The sequence below is a fragment of the Narcine bancroftii genome, chromosome 2 (assembly GCF_036971445.1).
Source record: "Narcine bancroftii isolate sNarBan1 chromosome 2, sNarBan1.hap1, whole genome shotgun sequence".
Lineage (NCBI taxonomy): Eukaryota > Metazoa > Chordata > Chondrichthyes > Torpediniformes > Narcinidae > Narcine > Narcine bancroftii.
In genome coordinates, this window is record NC_091470.1 from 110798771 (window position 1) to 110816201 (window position 17431).

Below are 17431 nucleotides of genomic sequence, written 5' to 3' on the forward strand. Positions count from 1 at the left end.
TTGAACTGGACTTGGGGATTAAGTGGTTCTACCATGTTATTCATTAAAATAAAAAGTTTCTGATGTGATTTAACCATGTAAATAACCAGCTCCACGGTCCGGAGAAACGCGATCTCGTTTTCTCTGCCATGGTTATGACAAACAAACGCGACTTGACATTTGTAACGGTACCATTTGAATAAACCCACTGTGTCCAGTTGGAGGCTGGCCCGAAAAAAATGAGATCTCAAGCAGCAAACACCTCATTCATTCCCATTTTTAAGGTGTAATATCTCAAATTGTACATTTTTCACGAAGCTGTGACTATGTTGAACACTGAACTCATGGTCTATATTCAATCAGTTACTTTTTAACAGTTCGTTGGAGAATAGTATTTTTGTTGGTTTTAATTGCTCGTTTTACTGTGATGTATATATTTACTTCTTTGGCTGGTATAATAAGAATGATGTGAATCTAAAAATCTAAATCTAAGCCCCCCCCCCCCCCATAGAATCTGATTTGCCACCAATAAAGGCCACTGTTTTCCCTCGTTCTGACAGCATCCCTCTTGCGTTTTGCCTCTGGCTGGGAGACTCGGGGTCAAGCACTTCAGTCCGAGATTTTTGCACTCAGAAGCACAAACTTTCGTCCAGACAGCCTGAGCTCCAACTGTTAACATTGGCGATGTTTGTATGCTGGCGCTGTGTTGCTTTGCAATACTGTTGATTGCTAAATAAGCACAGCATCCTGTTATATATTTCATCGGGAGAGCCCCTCTGTGGGTGATCAGAGGTTCATTCTGGGCTGCAACCCTGCAAGGTTGCTGGGCAAGATTTGCGCCTTTCAACTATTTCCCCACTCCCTCCTTCTCCCGGGTAATTTATTGCATGCTCTCACTTTGATCCTGATCAACAGGGATGCCTCCGGCTGCATTTTCTCCCTCCTTCACTCCCTCTCTCTCTTCCCAGCAGTCTCAAATGTTGCAGAGAAGCCAGCTCACGTCTCAACCTAGCCTGTCAGGGGAGAGGCAGGCATGCGTCCGCCCCGGCGTTCTCATTGGTCCATTGGCCATTCCACCCCGACGCCGGTTGGCGGGTGCTGCTGTCGATCATCGCCTCCTGGGCTCCCAGCAGGTTAGGTGAAGCGCAGCAGGTTGCAAAAGGAGTCCTGGATCGTGCTCGCCCCGAGCCGGAGTCAGGTGTGCGGGGAGGGCTTGCGAGCGCGGTGTGAAAGGACCCGCTGCCGCGCAGCCGTCTCGCCGCCGGACCCGAGATGAGTCGCGATCGTTAGAGTTAAAGCAGCCGCAGGGTTTGCGAAGAACTTCTTCCCGGCTGGCGTGCGGGCAAGAGAAGGGGCCATGAGGAGGCTGCTGCCGAGGTTCTGCTGCTTGCTGCTATCACTGGCGCTCTGCGCCATGAGTCGAGAGGAGAAGGGTAAGGGTGCAATGCATTGGGTCTTCTTGTCACTTGCTGGGGTTGCATTGAGCCGTCGCTTTGACACTGTCAGCCGCTGTCCTGTCAAGTTCGGTCACGATCTCAGCCTGTCACTCGTGACATCTGCGTCCTTATCACTTTACTTTCCCACTCTTGCTTGGCCATTGAAGCCAAAATCAAGTTGCAAAAAAAAAATCTGCATGCTTTCAGGCGTTTTAATTTATTTTGTACCTGTGAGGGTTTTAAAATAAAATTACTCTTGGTTGGGACACGAATGCCAATGAGCAGAGGTCTGCTTTTCACTCCGGCGTGGTGTCTGACTGCTGGACACCGCATCGATTTTTCAATCAATGACACACAATGACCGAGAACTGTGAGAAACTGCTCTCTTCGCCCCCTCCCCCTCGCACTGTGGCCAAGGGGGCTCGCCGGCCGTCCGCAGAGCCAGACCCCCTTGAGAGGGGGACCAGTCAACTTGTCCAAAGTTGTGCAACTCAGTAAAAGTCATGAGCCCCCCAGTTTGATCGAAAAGTAGCCCGGTCTTGATTTGTTCTCTCGTTCTCTGGTCCAGAATTGGCCGCAGTGGGTTCTCACCCCCTTCCAGAGCCCACGGAGCACCTGTAGCCCAGGTTACTTATTGGGATTGGGGGGCACACGCGAGAGGAAAGCAAATATAAACGGTGGAGACTTGACGGGGGATTTGGCTGCAAGTTCCTTCTTCCACACAGCGCCAAGGTGAGCGGCGTTGAAGGGGACTGGCTTGCACCTGAACAGTTGGAGCACAGGTGCATTCACCTCCGTAAAACAACGAGTTTAAAAAAATGCATCCCACTTATGGCAGACAACGGGGACTTCATGCAGAATTTGGCAACGTATTTCCAATCAACTTTTTTAAAAGTGTTGCTTCCAAACGTTCCCAACGCTTGACATGCCTTAATCACTGCTGGTAACCTTCCCTCCATGGACTCAATATCACTGGTGTGTTTCTTTTTTTATGTTGGCTGACCATAGATCCGGGGAAAGAATCCCCTTCTTGGAGGGGGGAAGAGAACACGGGAAATGTTGTACATTTTAATCAGCCCGGGGTGAGGGATGGGGCTTTAAAAAGCATGAGTGTTTGGAAACGAAGCTGCTAATCTTAATGTGGGCAGCTCCTCTGAGCAGATGCAATTTAATGATTTCAAAGCAAGGACTTCAATAGTTACTCTATAAAATAGTTATTCTAACGTGATATAACCGCAACGTGCTGTATTTTATTTTTCATGTGCAATAAGAAAATTGGATCTGGTTTGGGTTTGTTAATCCAGATCAGGTTGATTGATTTTCATCCCTGTCCAGGTGTGCCTCCTCCTGGCAGCCCTGGGCATTGCACTAGCTTGCAAAACCTCAAATGCAAATCCATCATTCTGACCTTCTGAAGGACGATTGTAAGCCCCCCGCAGCCCCCAGAAAAGGGTTAAGATTCTATCAACAGGCTAGTCGCCAATCGGATTGCTAATTGAATCCATTGTGCCCCCTTGGTAGTGTCCTTTTCTTTTAAAAAAGGAGTTTTTTAATAGGTCAAAGGGCATACAAACATTCATTAAAAGTCCTCTGGGTTATTTCAATTGTTTTGTTCATTGTAGCTGATGTCTTTCATTGAAATAATGGCCGGTAACTGTCAGAGAGCCAATACTTCCAGCACTCTGTTTCCCAGAGTCATTGCAATAGATGTAGAGTGGACAACTGCTTGGAGTGTGTGTGATTTCAAAATTGTTCTTTTTGGAGCATATCTGTTACGTCGTGGATGCACAGCAAAAAGTCCTGGTTTGTCATTTAACTGGACTTTCGTCCCAAGCTATTGGGAAGTGTTGGGGGTGTGCAAAATTGAGGCTTTATTTGTTACATCCGTTTTTAAGTTGTTGGAGGGAATTTTTTGGTGGTGGGGGGGGGAGGTGGTGGTGACTGAAGACGAGCAAGTTGAAATTTGCATGCACAGCACAGCTGTGATTGAGCATTTAGCTGGAATTGGATAACAGTTAAGTTAAAACAAATTGCTGGCAGCATTGAACATCACCATTTTAGCATGGTTAATGTGCGAGTATGCAGATGCATAGAATTTGCCAGGCTGATCCAAAATTGCTATAATTTACTTTATCGATTTACTGACACATCCTCCCTAGCATCTGCCCTTCCCTCTCAGTAACTTCCTTCTTGTTCCCTTTTCTGTATTCACGACGCAGGTTTGACAAATGCACTGTTAAAGTATTGTTTTTTTCCTGCTGAGATGCCAAGCATACAGTGTAGGATTAATGAAGATTTAATTAAAATTAGTTCCGCAAAAGCAAAGCTGCTTCCATGACTTTTTTAATCCTGATCTCGTGGGGAGATGACGTGTGCGTCTCTTTCATTTGGTCGCTGTACCCAGCTCCAACGCCTCACCAGTCCACACAATAATTGCAATGGGATGGAAAAGCTACCAAGGAGGAAGATAACTGCTTGGGGATGCTCAGGGCCACATCTAACTCTGTTGCGAGTTCCAGTTTTGATTGCTGCCAATTTGCATCGTTCACTTTTGAGTCTGGAGATCAATGTTGAAGGAGTTGAGTGTTCACAGAAAGCAATGCTGCAGTTATCCAGTACTTTTTTTTTAAACCTTCATGCAGTGCTTTTTGGAATGGCTGTCAGAGTAGCAAATGTAAGACTGGCTCTGGAGACCCATTGCTTATCCATCATCCATTCCATTACTGAACAACATCTTCCCTTGAGGTGCACTATTTATCTTGCATAATGAAAATCTTTTGCAGTGTGCATCACATTTTACATGTATATTTGGCACAATACCCTTATTTTCCTGATTGGATCACTTTTTCACAATCTACCTACTCTACTTCATTGTTGCTCTAGTTCCTTTAACTGGGCAGATACTTCAAACTTGTAGGTGGCCATCACCACAGGAATTCTAGCAGTGAATCTCATAAATAATGCTGATGGTCTCTTCCTGCAGGTAACAAGAGAAGCTAATGGGGATGTTCTTGACGGAATCATTGTTGTGCCAAGAGAAACACATGATTATGTTGTTAATGTTGCCATTAATGAATGGAGCAGTTGTCTTGAGTTCTGCCAACTTGACATGCCTCTTTCTCAACCCCGCGCAATCCTGCTTAATTTGTTCGTTGCCAGATTCATTCCCGGCCTTGATCTCTTCAAGCTCCTCCAGTCCCTCAATCCCTGTAGAGATTTCAGTGGCTTTCCAGCCTCCAACACACTTCCAGTATTTAATTCCTTCACTGCTGGGGACCCACTGAGCCTTCCTTTTAAGAACTATCTCTACAAGCAAGCATTTCATCATCTGCTCTGTGTTCTTCTTGTGCGCCTCAGTGTTGATTGTTTCTTTGATAATGCTCCTGTGAAATGTCTTGTTTGATTTTATTACAATAAAGGTGCTGTTCAAATGCAAATTCGTCTCCTTGAAGTTGAGATTGTGTAGAAAAATCATACATGTTCGGCTCTTCAGTTGTCAGGCGAAATTGATGGAGCGATGAGCAAAAGGCTAGCCCCTCAGGGGGTCAGGCATCAGCTGTGGAGGCAAAGGAAAAGTCGAAGTTTCTTGTCGAGACCCTGCATCAACCAATATTGCCTTCAGTACTATGGAAGCTCTGGACTTGGGAAAGGAGTTCCTGGTCGGAATTCTAACTTGTAGTGTGGATTTAATGTTTAAACAGCAAGCACGGTAACAGGCCATTTCAGCTCAAAAGTCCATGCCGCTCAATTTGCACCCCATTAACCTATGCCCCCAGTATGTTTTGAACGGTGGGAGGAAACCCTCGCAGACATGAAGAGAACATACAAAGTCATTACATTCAGCGCTGTAAAGACATTGCGGTACGTCAACTGTGCCACCCATGGTAAGAGATCAGCATGCAGAATTTACTGCCATGGGATTAGGGGGTAAACTCAGGCATGGATAGAGAACTGGTTGATTGACAAGAAATAGAGAACAGAAATAAGCAGGTCTTTTGCAGAGAGCCTAAAAGTGGGGTTCAAAGCCTGATCTCTTCCCCCCCCCTCCCCCACTATTAACTGCAACGCTAATGATTTAGATGAGTAGGTTATGGACATGGATGGGAGGTGTATGGAAGGCTATGGACTGGGTGCAGGTCAGTGGGACTAGGCACAGACTAGAAGGCCCAAAGGGGCCTGTTTCTGTGCCATAATGTTCTATGGTTCTAAATGTAATTTTCAAAATTGCATTCCTAATCACTGAATCATAGACACTGGCTTTTTGTACACATTTTATTTATTGTTGTAAGGTGGCTTACGTGAATGTTTGCCCTGTGATGTTGCTGCAAAAACAACAAATTTTGTGACTTATTCATGACAATAAATTCTGATCTGTCGATGAGACAAAGCTGGGTAGGGGGTTAGCTGTGAGGAGAATGCAAAAATATTCCAGTGCAATTTGAATGGGTTGAGGAATGGGTAGATTTTTGATTTAGTGTCAGAGTACATCACGTACAGCACTGAGATTCTGCGGTCGAGGCAGACTGACCACTTCTTGGTAGTACCAAAAAAAACTGGGCTCGACACGCATGTAGACAAATAAAGAAATGTGAACAAACTGTGGAATACAGATTTTTTTTTTAATGTAGTATTACGTTGATGAAATGTGTGGCTTCGATAGGAAGGCATTTTATGATTGGGTTGGCAATAAGTTGGGAAAGGAAGAGAACCTGGATGTCCTGGTATAGCAGGTGATTGGCAAGGCCACTGTGATGTTGGTCCTCACAGCAGGAGGAGCTAGGTTGTCATGCTGCAATCGTACGGGGCTGTGGTGAGACGGCACCTCAAGTATAGTGTGAAGTTTTGATCTCATTGTCTCTGGAATGATTTACTATGGAGAGAGTGCATGGGAATGGCAGTGATGAATGAAGTTAAAATGAGCCAAAATCGGGTTCATTTTCATGACAATTTGGAAGAACAAGAGGGTTTTTTTTAAATAGAAAACATATGTTAGAATTGATCTGTTAAACCACTTGCAGAAGAACCAGGTATAATTTGATGGATACATTTAAAATGCTTTTCCTGATGACCGTTCAGACCCAGGGATCACCGTCTGAAGTTATGGGTTCAGCCATTTAAGATTGAAGTGAGGGGAAGTTGTTTCTCTCTGCGGGTGGTGTCTCTTTGGAACGTTCTGCTGCAGAAAGCGATTGAAGTGATATCCTTATAAATGTGAAAAGTGAAGGGTCTAGCGATTGGGGGAGGGGGAGAAGCAGAGAGGTGAGCAAGGGGACTGAAGCTGCATGCTGTAGGCATAGGTTGAACATAGTGTGGGTTTAAAAGACTGAATGGCTGCCCATTGTCAATACAATAAAACCCCCTGGTATCCAGCAACAGTGGGGATTGGTAAATGCTATACACTTTTAAACTGCCCCTCCTTGGACCCAGGTGTGTTTAATGGGTCAAAGATGCACCTGTGTGGGGTGGGGGGAGGGGGCAGGTGGATTGCCCCATTAAATCACCAATCCAGCAATTTAAGGGGGAATCCTGCCCCCGCAATGGCGCAGTGAGTGACGGATAAAATGAAGTAAATGATTTTAACCTTGCTCTTCCTGGGAAGCAGATTTAAACCACATTATGATATCCTCTTTCCTGACCTGAACTGCTGAGTTCCTCCTCTACATTTGAACTTGGCACCATCACGTTACCTGGTGACACATGCACGCAAGTGCTGATGTGTCTGGACTAATCAGGTCGACCATTTTTGTTTTCAAGCTGCCAATGGATGAGACCTGGGTAAGTTTAACTGGGTTCCCTGACTACCTCAGAAGAGACCCAGTTGATTTAGGAGCACGCTGACTGGGTCAGATCCTTTCAAGCTGCCTTGTGAGTGGGGCGCTAACTGGGCAAATTGCCCAGTTAACCCCATTTTACCCGGCAGCTTGAAAGCACCTGCTGGGATAAGCCAGTTTTCCGGTGGCTTGAGACTCACTCTTGCAATGCCTAACTAACACACCAGCATTAAGAATAAGCAGTTTACAAGACAAAAGACAGTGCAAAATGTAAAGTAATTTGAAAACAATCAGTTTTGTAGTCCTTAATTATGTAAAGTTCACTTTAATCAGGTAATTCCTGTAATTTACAATTTAAATTTGAACCCCAGCCACTGGCGCATGCTTGGCACAACTAACCATGCTGCTGCCATTATTATCCAGTGCTCAGTTAGTCTCTGACTGGGGCATCTCTTACAAAGCAGGGATAAGGAGACACTTTGAGGGTCATCCCAATGGCAAGCGGCATCATCCTGGGTGACGCTGAAAGATCTTGTCTGCATCAAGGTGCCATTTGAGGAGTGGGCATTCAGCTCTCACTGCAATCTAATGGCCTGCCTTCAGAGAGAGACAGGATCTGGAAACAATGCCATTTTGGGTATTAGTGGCAAGGCCAATAGTTGTTGCCCTTTAGAAGGAGCTGGGGTGGTGAATTGCTGAATTCTTCTGATGAAGAATAATGCTATTTGGTCAAGAGTTTCAGGATTTGGAGAAAATAATTGGGCAATTTCCCTGTCAATTATAGCTGGCACCTTCAATACACATTGTGGCTCAGGTGGATTTTATGTAGATAACATCCTCCAGCTTTGGCTGAAGAAATGAACTGCCCTTAATGGAATCGTGGAGTAAAGGGTTGGCCCATCTTGTCCATGCCAGCCATTTTAGGCCTGTATTCCTCTACTCCTTTGCCATCCAGTCGGAGAAGTTGTCCAAGTTTTCTTTCCTCGAGTAAACTGGTTGTGTTTTTAATGTAATCAGCAGAGCTCCTTCATGAGCACACAAGCCCAATGTCCCCAGTAGCCCCACCATTTCTGCGTTCTCCTGCCGCAACCAGCTGGCAGCATCTTACCGTGATGCCATTTTGTCCACCTGGTCCAGTCTCTTCTGATCTACAGTACTGAAGTGCCAGTTAACGAAGAAGACAAAGGCTGTGCAGTTAACCAGGAATACTGGCTTTTATTAGCAGAAACTAGTGGTATGATAATGGGTGCATACACAGTTATACCCAAAGGGAGTGTCTTTAGTGGTAGAGATGATACACATCCAATGTCAGAAAAGCGGACTAAGCACATCAAAAGGCTGACAGCATGACACAGATTCACCACAAGTACATCCATGATGCCTCACATGCTGTCCATCACTTCAACAGATTCCTGGATGACCTCTCTTATTACGGTCATCACTGAACTGCTAAAACAACTCTCCAAGACACCCCGATTTATTAATAATATTTATTTGAAATATATGTACTGTACCTGTCTGTATGTGTATTTGCACTGTGGACTGAAGAATACAGTTTCATCAGGTTGCAATGGTACAATCAAATGATAAATAAATTTGAATGGGCAGCATGGTTAGCATAGCAATCGGGACTGGGTTTCGAATCTGGCTCTGTCTGTCAGGAGTTTGTACATTCTCTCCATATCTGGATTTTCCCTGGGGGCTCTGGTTTCCTCTCACCCTCCGAAAACAGAGGGGGGTTGTAGGTCAATTGAGTGTAATTGGGCAGCATGGGCTCATGGGCCGAAATGGCCTGTTACCGTGCTGTCTGTCTAAACTTGAACAATCTCTATACGCCTCCATCCCACACACTGAAGGTCTCAAAGCCCTTTGTTTCTTTCTCAACAGCAGACTTAACCAATCACCTCCATTTCCAGCTGACAGAACTTGTCCTTGCCCTCCACAACTTCTCCTTCGGCTCACCCCACTTTCTCCAAGTCAAATTAAGAACCAGATGCAAGTAGATGACCTCTGCAGATTCGTAGGTGTCGCTTCACTGGGAAGGATTGTTTGGGCTCTGAATGGTGGTGAGGGAGTGTAATGTGTGTCGAAAGAACCAAAGACTTGTTGATCCAAACCAAGGCTTTTATTAACTAAAAGACTGGAGCATATCACAAGTAGGTCAACCAATCCAGAATGACCTGGTCTGGCTAGGAGCAATCCTTTAAGACCTGCCAGTAGGTGTGGCTACACTCTCAGCCAATCACAGTCATCCTACACTACCATCTGTACATATGTACATAAACACATTGATGATAGAATCTGTACTATCACAGGGAAAAGGTGTAGCATTTCTACAGGGGTAGACTTGGGTACCTGCATGGGTCCCAGCTATGCCTGGCTTTTTGTGGCTATGTGGAGCAATCCATACTCCCAGCCTATACAGGCAAGGCACCTCAACTCTTCCTCCATTACATTGACAACAACATTGGTTCTGCCTCCTGCTCCCATGAAGAAAGAGCTCATCAACTTCATCCACTTTGCTGCCAACTTTCACCCTGACTTCCAATTCACTTGGTTCATCTCTGGCAATATTCTCTTGCTTTTTCTGTCTCCATCTCAGAAGACAAACTCCCTTCAGATATTTACTACAGACCTTACTAACTCACAATTTCCTTGACTACACCTCCACAACTTGTTCCTGAAAGGATTCTGTCCCCTTCTTTCAATTCCTCTATCACATCTGCTCCCAGGATGAGGTCTTCCATGTTTGATCATCAGATATGTCCTCCTCCTTCAAAAAACTTGGCTTCCCCTCTACTGCCATCAATGGAGCCCTTGACTGCATCTCTTCTATTTCCTGCAGATCTGTCCTGGCCCATTCTGAACCAAGATGCAATAAAGACAGGATTCCATTTGTCTTTACCGACCACCCCACTAGCCTTTGCATCCAACATCCCACCACCAGGTACAACTTCTCTGCTTTCCAGATAGGCTCCCTTAAGGGCTCCCTCGTGCACTCATCCCTTCTCACTAACTGCTCCCTTGCTACCTACCCCTGTAGAAATGCTCCACTTGCGCCCACACCTCTTCCCTCCCCACCATTTGTGGCCCAAAAAATCCTTCCCGGTGAAGCAACACCTGTGAACCTGCAGAGATCATCGACTTGCATCTGGTTCTCCTGTTGTGCCTCCTCTAACTCAGAGAGACGAGATGCAGACTGGGAAATCATTTCTTGGAGCATCTTCACTCTGTCCTTTACAATAATGGGGACCTCCCAGTGGCAACCCATTTCAATTCTGTGCTCCACTCCCACATCGACCTATCTATCCATGGCCTTGTGCGTTGCCAAACTGAGGCTACCTGCAAATAGGAGGAGTTGCACCTTGTGTCGCACACTTTTGAGTGTATTTTGGATTTTGGGCTGGTGATAATGAAAATTTTCTGAAAATGTTCCCATCATGTACAGTTTATTTAGATATAACCTATTTTTGTGATTTCCTGTCATATTTTAAGTCTACTAGTGCATTACCCACAAAGAAACCTGTTTTGGTCAGTCCAAGCATGTCTGGGCATGCACTCATTGCAGGTGCTCTGCAAATGTGTCTTCGGCCTTGGCAGGCTTTGTCAGGATAGATGCAGGCAGGCTATAAAAGCAGCTCGCGTGTACAGATGTTGTGCATTACATTGATATAGATTGAACACATGTTGATGTACATGTTCTTCAGGCAATAGCATAGTGAGTGTACTTAACAATTGCATTTATTGTCTTCAGGAAGATTAAATACAGCTAAAATGTCTCATCAATGTTGCAACAGCTGCGATACATTCTGTTACATTTGTGGTGAGTATGTGCTCAAGGCTCAAAGATGCAGAATGACTGCACTTAATAAGAAAGCCTATGAGCTCTACTTCGGTTGTAAAATTGGTGACCAAGACAAACCCTGGGCTCCTCGAATTTGATGTGCAATGGACTAACACCGTGGGTAAGCATCATTATGTGATTAAACATGCTAAATTCCATAAAGTTAAATGAATGTTTCTCCAACTTCCTACATGATACAGCAAATCTGAAATTATCTTTGCGTTCATCTTGAAGTTGTCTATCGTAATCCCCAATTTTTATTTTGGGAATCAAACCTTTGTGGAAAAATTGTTGTCCAGTGTACTTAATCTGGGCAGTCACCAATCAGATAGCATTAATATCGATTTCTCCAGTTTTCATTTAAACCCGTCTGCTGAGTCTTTCTCTGTCTCCTTTCCTCCAGTTCCTCACTCCATTCTCTTTCCATTCAGAGAGCAATCCCCTCCCCTATTATTTCTCAGCTTGTTTTCTCTTCTACCCTCCAAACTATACCCAACTATTACTTCTTGGTTTTACTCATCCTCCTATCCCTCCCTCCCTCCTCTCATTCCCCCCTCCTTTTTATTCAGACACCTGCCTCCTATTTGCCCTGACTTTGACGAAGGGCTCAGGCCTTAACATTGACTACACTTTGCTTCCTTTGGATGCTGCGTGTCCTGCTGAGTCTCAACATGAAGAAGATGATGGTGGTGGACTTCAGGAGGACCAAGACTGACCACCCTCCTCTACATATCAACAACTCTAGTAGAGAGAGTGGAGAGCACCAAATTCCTTGGAAATCTCATAACTAGTGACCTATTATGGACACACATCTCCTCACTTGTCAGGAAGGCACACCTCCTGAGAAGAATGGAGTAGGCAAGGCTACTGGCCACCATTATGTCAACCTACAGGAGCTCTCTCTTGAATGTCCAGGCCGGCTGCATCACAGTGTAGTACAGTTGCTGCAGAGAAGTGGATCGGAAGTCAATGCACAGGACCGTCAGAGAGGATCACCAGAGTCTCCCTCCCACCACCCCCCCGCTTCACATCGACATGATCTACCGGGATCATTGTCTGAAGAGGGTGCGCAAAATCATTGACCCTTTCCACCCCACACAAAGTATCTTTCGGCTGCTCCCTTCGGGAAAGAGATACAGGTGTATCCGAGCCAGCACCACCAGGCTGAGGAACAGTGTCTATCCACAGGCAGTGAGAACGCTGAACGCCCAAAGGATCTGCTCACACTAACCATCCAAGACTCTTGTATGTACAAAAGAATATTTATTTATTGGTATAGATGAAGTACCTGTCCTGCATATGTATTGTTTGTCTGTAGGTGTTACATCTGGTTGTGTGTCTGTGTGTTCTGCATTGAGGACTAGAGAACACTGTTTTGTCAGATTGTCCTTATATAATCGGATGACAATAAACTTGTGTACTTTCATGTATTGCATTTCATATACATTACTCTGATTTCATTTGGTAATAATTCTGGGTAGGTCACTGGACAGTGGAGTGTTGTCTTTGAACAGTGTGCACCATAGTCGTGGCTGCTTGCACAGTGTGTCAAAGAAAATGCAAAATAGACTGAGTACAGAAACCTGAAAGGAGTATTAGACAAGCTTATCAATCAGCCTCCATGAAGGAAGGACCATGATTAATATTTACTCTTTTCAATATTTTTATTTTTTAATGTGTATATGTGTGTGCACATACATGGGTAATAACAAGAATATATATCCAACAAACTAAACGTGTATTGACAAATCACTTTAAACAACCGATGAGAGGAAAAAAAACAATGTATATAAACAAAAATTATTCTAATAATCTCACCCTTGTGAAATTTATATATTTAATATGTTTTATTTATTTATATATGTGTTCCATTAATGCATGAAAGAAAGGACAGTCAAACCATAAAATGGGATTTAATAATCTTATAAATTCTGAAAATAATTAGAGAAAGGACCCCATACACTTGGAATAAATAAGTCATCTGATTTAAAGGTGTCTGGGCTACAATCCCATGTAGTTGTTTTTATCCTCCTTATTGCCAGAAGAGATATACTTATAAGATGGAAGGATGCTGTCCCTCCTACACATACTCAATGGCTACCTGATGTGGTGGCACACTAGACTCTTGGGGGGTGGGGGGTTGGAATTAGATGCTCTACGAATGTAATGAGCCTTAATCATTAATATTTCCAAACCATATGGTTTAGAAATTTACCCTTGGTTGAAGCTACGTCCAGTGCCCGACATTCAAATGTCATTCTACGGAATCTTGTGGAGCCTAATCTCAGCAAAGTGCAGCATTCAAATGCTGCCAACATTTGCAGTGTTTGACGAAGGAAGAAATTTACTCTATTGATTCTGTTTTCTTCATTGCACTGATGTTCCTGCCCTGCTGAGAACTCTCTGTATTTTTCTCTTCGTTCTATAATTTGCTGCATCTTTTATTTTGCCACCTGCTGCGTGCAATTGCCTTCTGTAAAATTGGGAAATATTGTGGTTTTGATATCTCAAGGGTGTGATTATATTCATCCCCACCGAGACAAATGTGCTGGTGGTTCGGCTCCGACTGTGGTCTGGGATGTCGGTCGACTGTTAGTCAAGCACTAATCGAGTGTTAAAACATTGAAGTGGAGTATTATTAGGTTTATATTTATTTAGTGTGCATTATTGTATATGACACTCGTGTAAATAAATCAGCAGATGTGCTCTTGTCAGCTCATTATAGGCTCTTATTTTCCCCCACACTTTTCTCACCCTCTTATCCTTGATGGTAAATCTGTCTGCTGCAGCCATCATCATTCATATTTGTACTGGAGGATTTAAACTTTGCTTTAGCTTTAAACCATGTTTTTTGCTTCTGCAAGGCTGAGAACCTGCTTGTTTTTAAGAATCAGCAGACATAAGCTAAATTCCACCATGGGGCCCAGAGATGCAGTTATCTGACAAAAGGACATCTGTGTACCAAGAACATTTAATCTTCCTGCTTGTTTTGGTCACAGACTGTCAGAGGCCTATCCTTGATGCAATGTTTTGCTCACAGACTGTCAGAGGCCTAGCCTTGACGCAATGTTTTGCTCACAGACTGTCAGAGGCCTAGCCTTGACGCAATGTTTTGTTCACAGACTGTCAGAGGCCTAGCCTTGACGCAATGTTTTGCTCACAGACTGTCAGAGGCCTAGCCTTGACACAAAATAAACCATTGTATTCAAACTGATGAGCTGAAGATTACATTATTTGATAGAAGCCTAGGTATGCTAGCTTGCTCGCTTATCTTTCTTACTGTGCTTGGAATAGGTTCTTGAGTAAGCAGTTTTTGGGTAATATAAGCCGTGGACCCGCTGCTGAAGTTTGAGACTCTCCGAGAGGTGGCAACATCTCTAAGCAAGAAGAACTCCTAGAGTCCAGCCAACATCCCAGTTGGGGGAGGTGGAGAAGCTGCTACCGACTGGCGCCCCGGCAACTTACTACAAGTGTGCGGTCGTTGCCCCGCCTCGGCAGTTGGGACCAGTCCAGGCATTGATGAGTCTAATTGGGAAGGGCTTGCATATTGTAGTTTGATATCAGCTTTAGAATTTGTAGTAAAGATTTGTATAAACTGAAGTGCTCTTGGCATGTGTGTCCATTTTCTTTCGGTAGCTCAAACACTGTGACTGATCTAAAGCGAACAAAGTGAGAGGTACAAGTTTACCCAGGACAATATTATCTATAGTTCTTTACTATTTTCATTAGAGCAGTGACTTCCACTTAAATGAGCCTGAATTTTCCAATCAAAAAGGAAGAAATACTTTGCAATGCACAAAGGTGCTAGAGAAACCCAGCAGGTCACACGGCATCAAATTTATTGTCGTCTGGCTGTAATGTAAGTACAACCCGACGAAACTGACTTCTCCGGTCCTCGGTGCAAAACATGCAGACCCACCACCAGATATCGTGAATACCAGAGTCTCGGACGGTGAGTGCGAGCAGCTCCTTTGGCCGTTCAGTGTTCTCCCTGCCCCTGGGAAGAAGCTGTTCCTCAGCCTGGTGGTGCTGGCTCTGATCCTCCTGGATCTCTTTCCTGATGGGACCCCTCATATCCTTCAAAATGCTTAAAGGTGCAGGGTGATTAGGCTTCAATGATTGTGCATGCTCTCTTCAGACAACAATTCCTGTAGTTTATGTCAATAATGGGAGTTGTGGGGGGGGGGGGGGGGGTGGTGAAGGAAACTCCAGTGATCCTCTCTGCCACTCTTAAGGTCCTGTGCATTGACCTCCGATCCTTTTCTCTGCAGTAACCGTACCACTCTGTGATGCGGCCAGCCAGGACACTCTTGACAGAGTTCCTGTGGAAGGCTGACGTGGTGGCGACTGGTAGCCTTGCCCACTTCAGTCAACAGGAAGTAAAAGGGTAACCAACATTTTGGGCCTGAGCCCCTGCATCAAGGTGTGAGTGGAAAGCATGGTGCCTGAATGAAATGGTGAGGTGCCGGGGGCTGGGAAGGAGCAGGGGGCAGCATAAATAATTGCCGCTCCCACAGTGACTGCCTGCTGTGATGCAGTTATTGCTAACTTATCAGCTGCCCCTACGTTATCTCACCGCTGGTTTTTATGGCACCAAACCTTCCCTCTCCCTCTGGTATTTTGACCTTTTTAATGTGGGTGGGATTGAGGTAAATTGTACATCTTCCATCGCCCTCAGAAGCCACAGAACCCGAGGAGAGTTTCCTTGTCACATTTAAGCTTGATTTTCTTGGGCGCAAGGTTGTAGTTGGCACATTCGCTTAATGGAATAATGAATTTATTAAGAAATAGTGAATGGTTCACTGCTGGTTTTTAAAAGCTATCTTGATAAGAATAAGATCGGGCACCTTAAAGGTGCTGCATTTGTCAAGGCTATTCCATGTTTGGTATGCATTATGTATAATGGGCAACACCTTGGTGGATTTCTGGAGCTGTTCCAGAGTCCTGGCTTCAATCCTGACTACCACAGCTCTGTGCAGAGTTTGCACACTCTCCAAGTGGCTGCATGAGTTTCCTCCAGCTTGCTTCCCATGTCCCAAAGATGTGCAGTGTGGTAGGTTAATGGCAAGGTTAGTGGCATGGTTGCATGTGTCCCATGGAGAGCCTTCTGGCTGGTTTTATCACTGTCTGATATGGAGGCGCCAATGCTCAGGACAAGAAAAAAAACTCCAGAGGGTTGTAAACTCGGCCTGTGGCATCAAAGGCACCCATCGTCACTCCATCAAGGACAAGAGGTGGTGTCTTGAGAAAGCACCCTCTATCCTCAAGGACCCCCACCACCCAGGCCATGCCCTCTTGACATTGCTACGGTCTGGAAGGAGGAACAGGAGCTTGAAAATGAACACTTAGCGGCACAAGGACGGCTTCCTCGCCTCTGCCATTCCTGAATGAACAATGAACACTGCCTCACTTTGATGCTTTTCTTTGTGCACTATTTATTTTTTAATTTAGACTTACAGCCCAGTATCAGGCCCATGCTGCCCAGTTGACCTACAGACCCTGGGACGTTTTGAGGAGTTGGAGGAAACCGAGCACCCAAGGAAAACCCACGTAGACATGAGGAGAACCTTGGTCCCGATCGTTGGTGCTGTAACAGCACTGTGCTCACCACCATAATGTCTGTGCACCACAGTTATAAATAAATAAATATTTTTATTTATTTTGTAAGCTTTTTTAATGTTTACATTGTGACGCTGCCACAAAGTAATGAATTTTGTGATCTGTTCACGTCACTAAATAGATTCTGAGTTTAGTGGTTAGCGCAACGTTGTAACAGCGCCAGCGATCCAAGTTTGAATCTAGTGCTGTCTGTGAAAAGTTTGTACATTCTCCCCTTATCTGCATGAGTTTCCTTCAGGAAGATTGGTATCTTCCCACTCTCCAAAAGCATCCAAGGTTTGTAGGTTAATCGGTGCATTTGTGTGGCATGGATTTGTGGGTCATCGTCGAGGCGCAATGAAAGATTGCTGTGCACAAGGCCCGAACAGCGCCCATCAACTTGTGTCCCAAAGGTAAGCGAGCCTTCAGGACCTGGATTGGTCTCACCAGTCACCTCCGGACCCATGGCCACCAATCTCCCATTTGACTTTGAAGCCATGTGCATCTTCGACTACGAAGGACAACAACATTTGTGGGTCAGAAGAGTCTGTTTCCATGCTATATCTTTTTAAAAAATAATTTTTGTGACTGAAAATGGCTCCTAATTTGTAAACGAGAGGCAGAATCTGATGGGGAAATTTGATGGGAAGGTTGAAAGGTTTTGGAGTAAGAATGGGTCCAAAATGGGTGCTTGGTGGTCAGAATGGCCTTTTAGCCCATCGTACGTGTCTCCATACAACTCCAGAACTGAATATTCTGCAGTCCATATGTCAGCTGTTCATTTCCCTCCATGGATGCTAACT

The 17431-nt window shown here is 44.8% G+C and overlaps 1 protein-coding gene across 1 annotated transcript in view; it reads left to right on the forward strand.

The window, feature by feature from the left end:
* The first annotated feature begins 1160 nt into the window (after window positions 1–1160).
* LOC138754147 (netrin receptor UNC5D-like) overlaps window positions 1161–17431 on the forward strand; it is a 483772-nt gene continuing 467501 nt past the window's right edge. Inside the window, exon 1 of the mRNA XM_069918008.1 lies at window positions 1161–1412. Coding sequence (XP_069774109.1) covers window positions 1337–1412 — 76 coding nt within the window. The 5' untranslated portion in view covers window positions 1161–1336. The remainder of the gene's footprint in view (window positions 1413–17431) is intronic.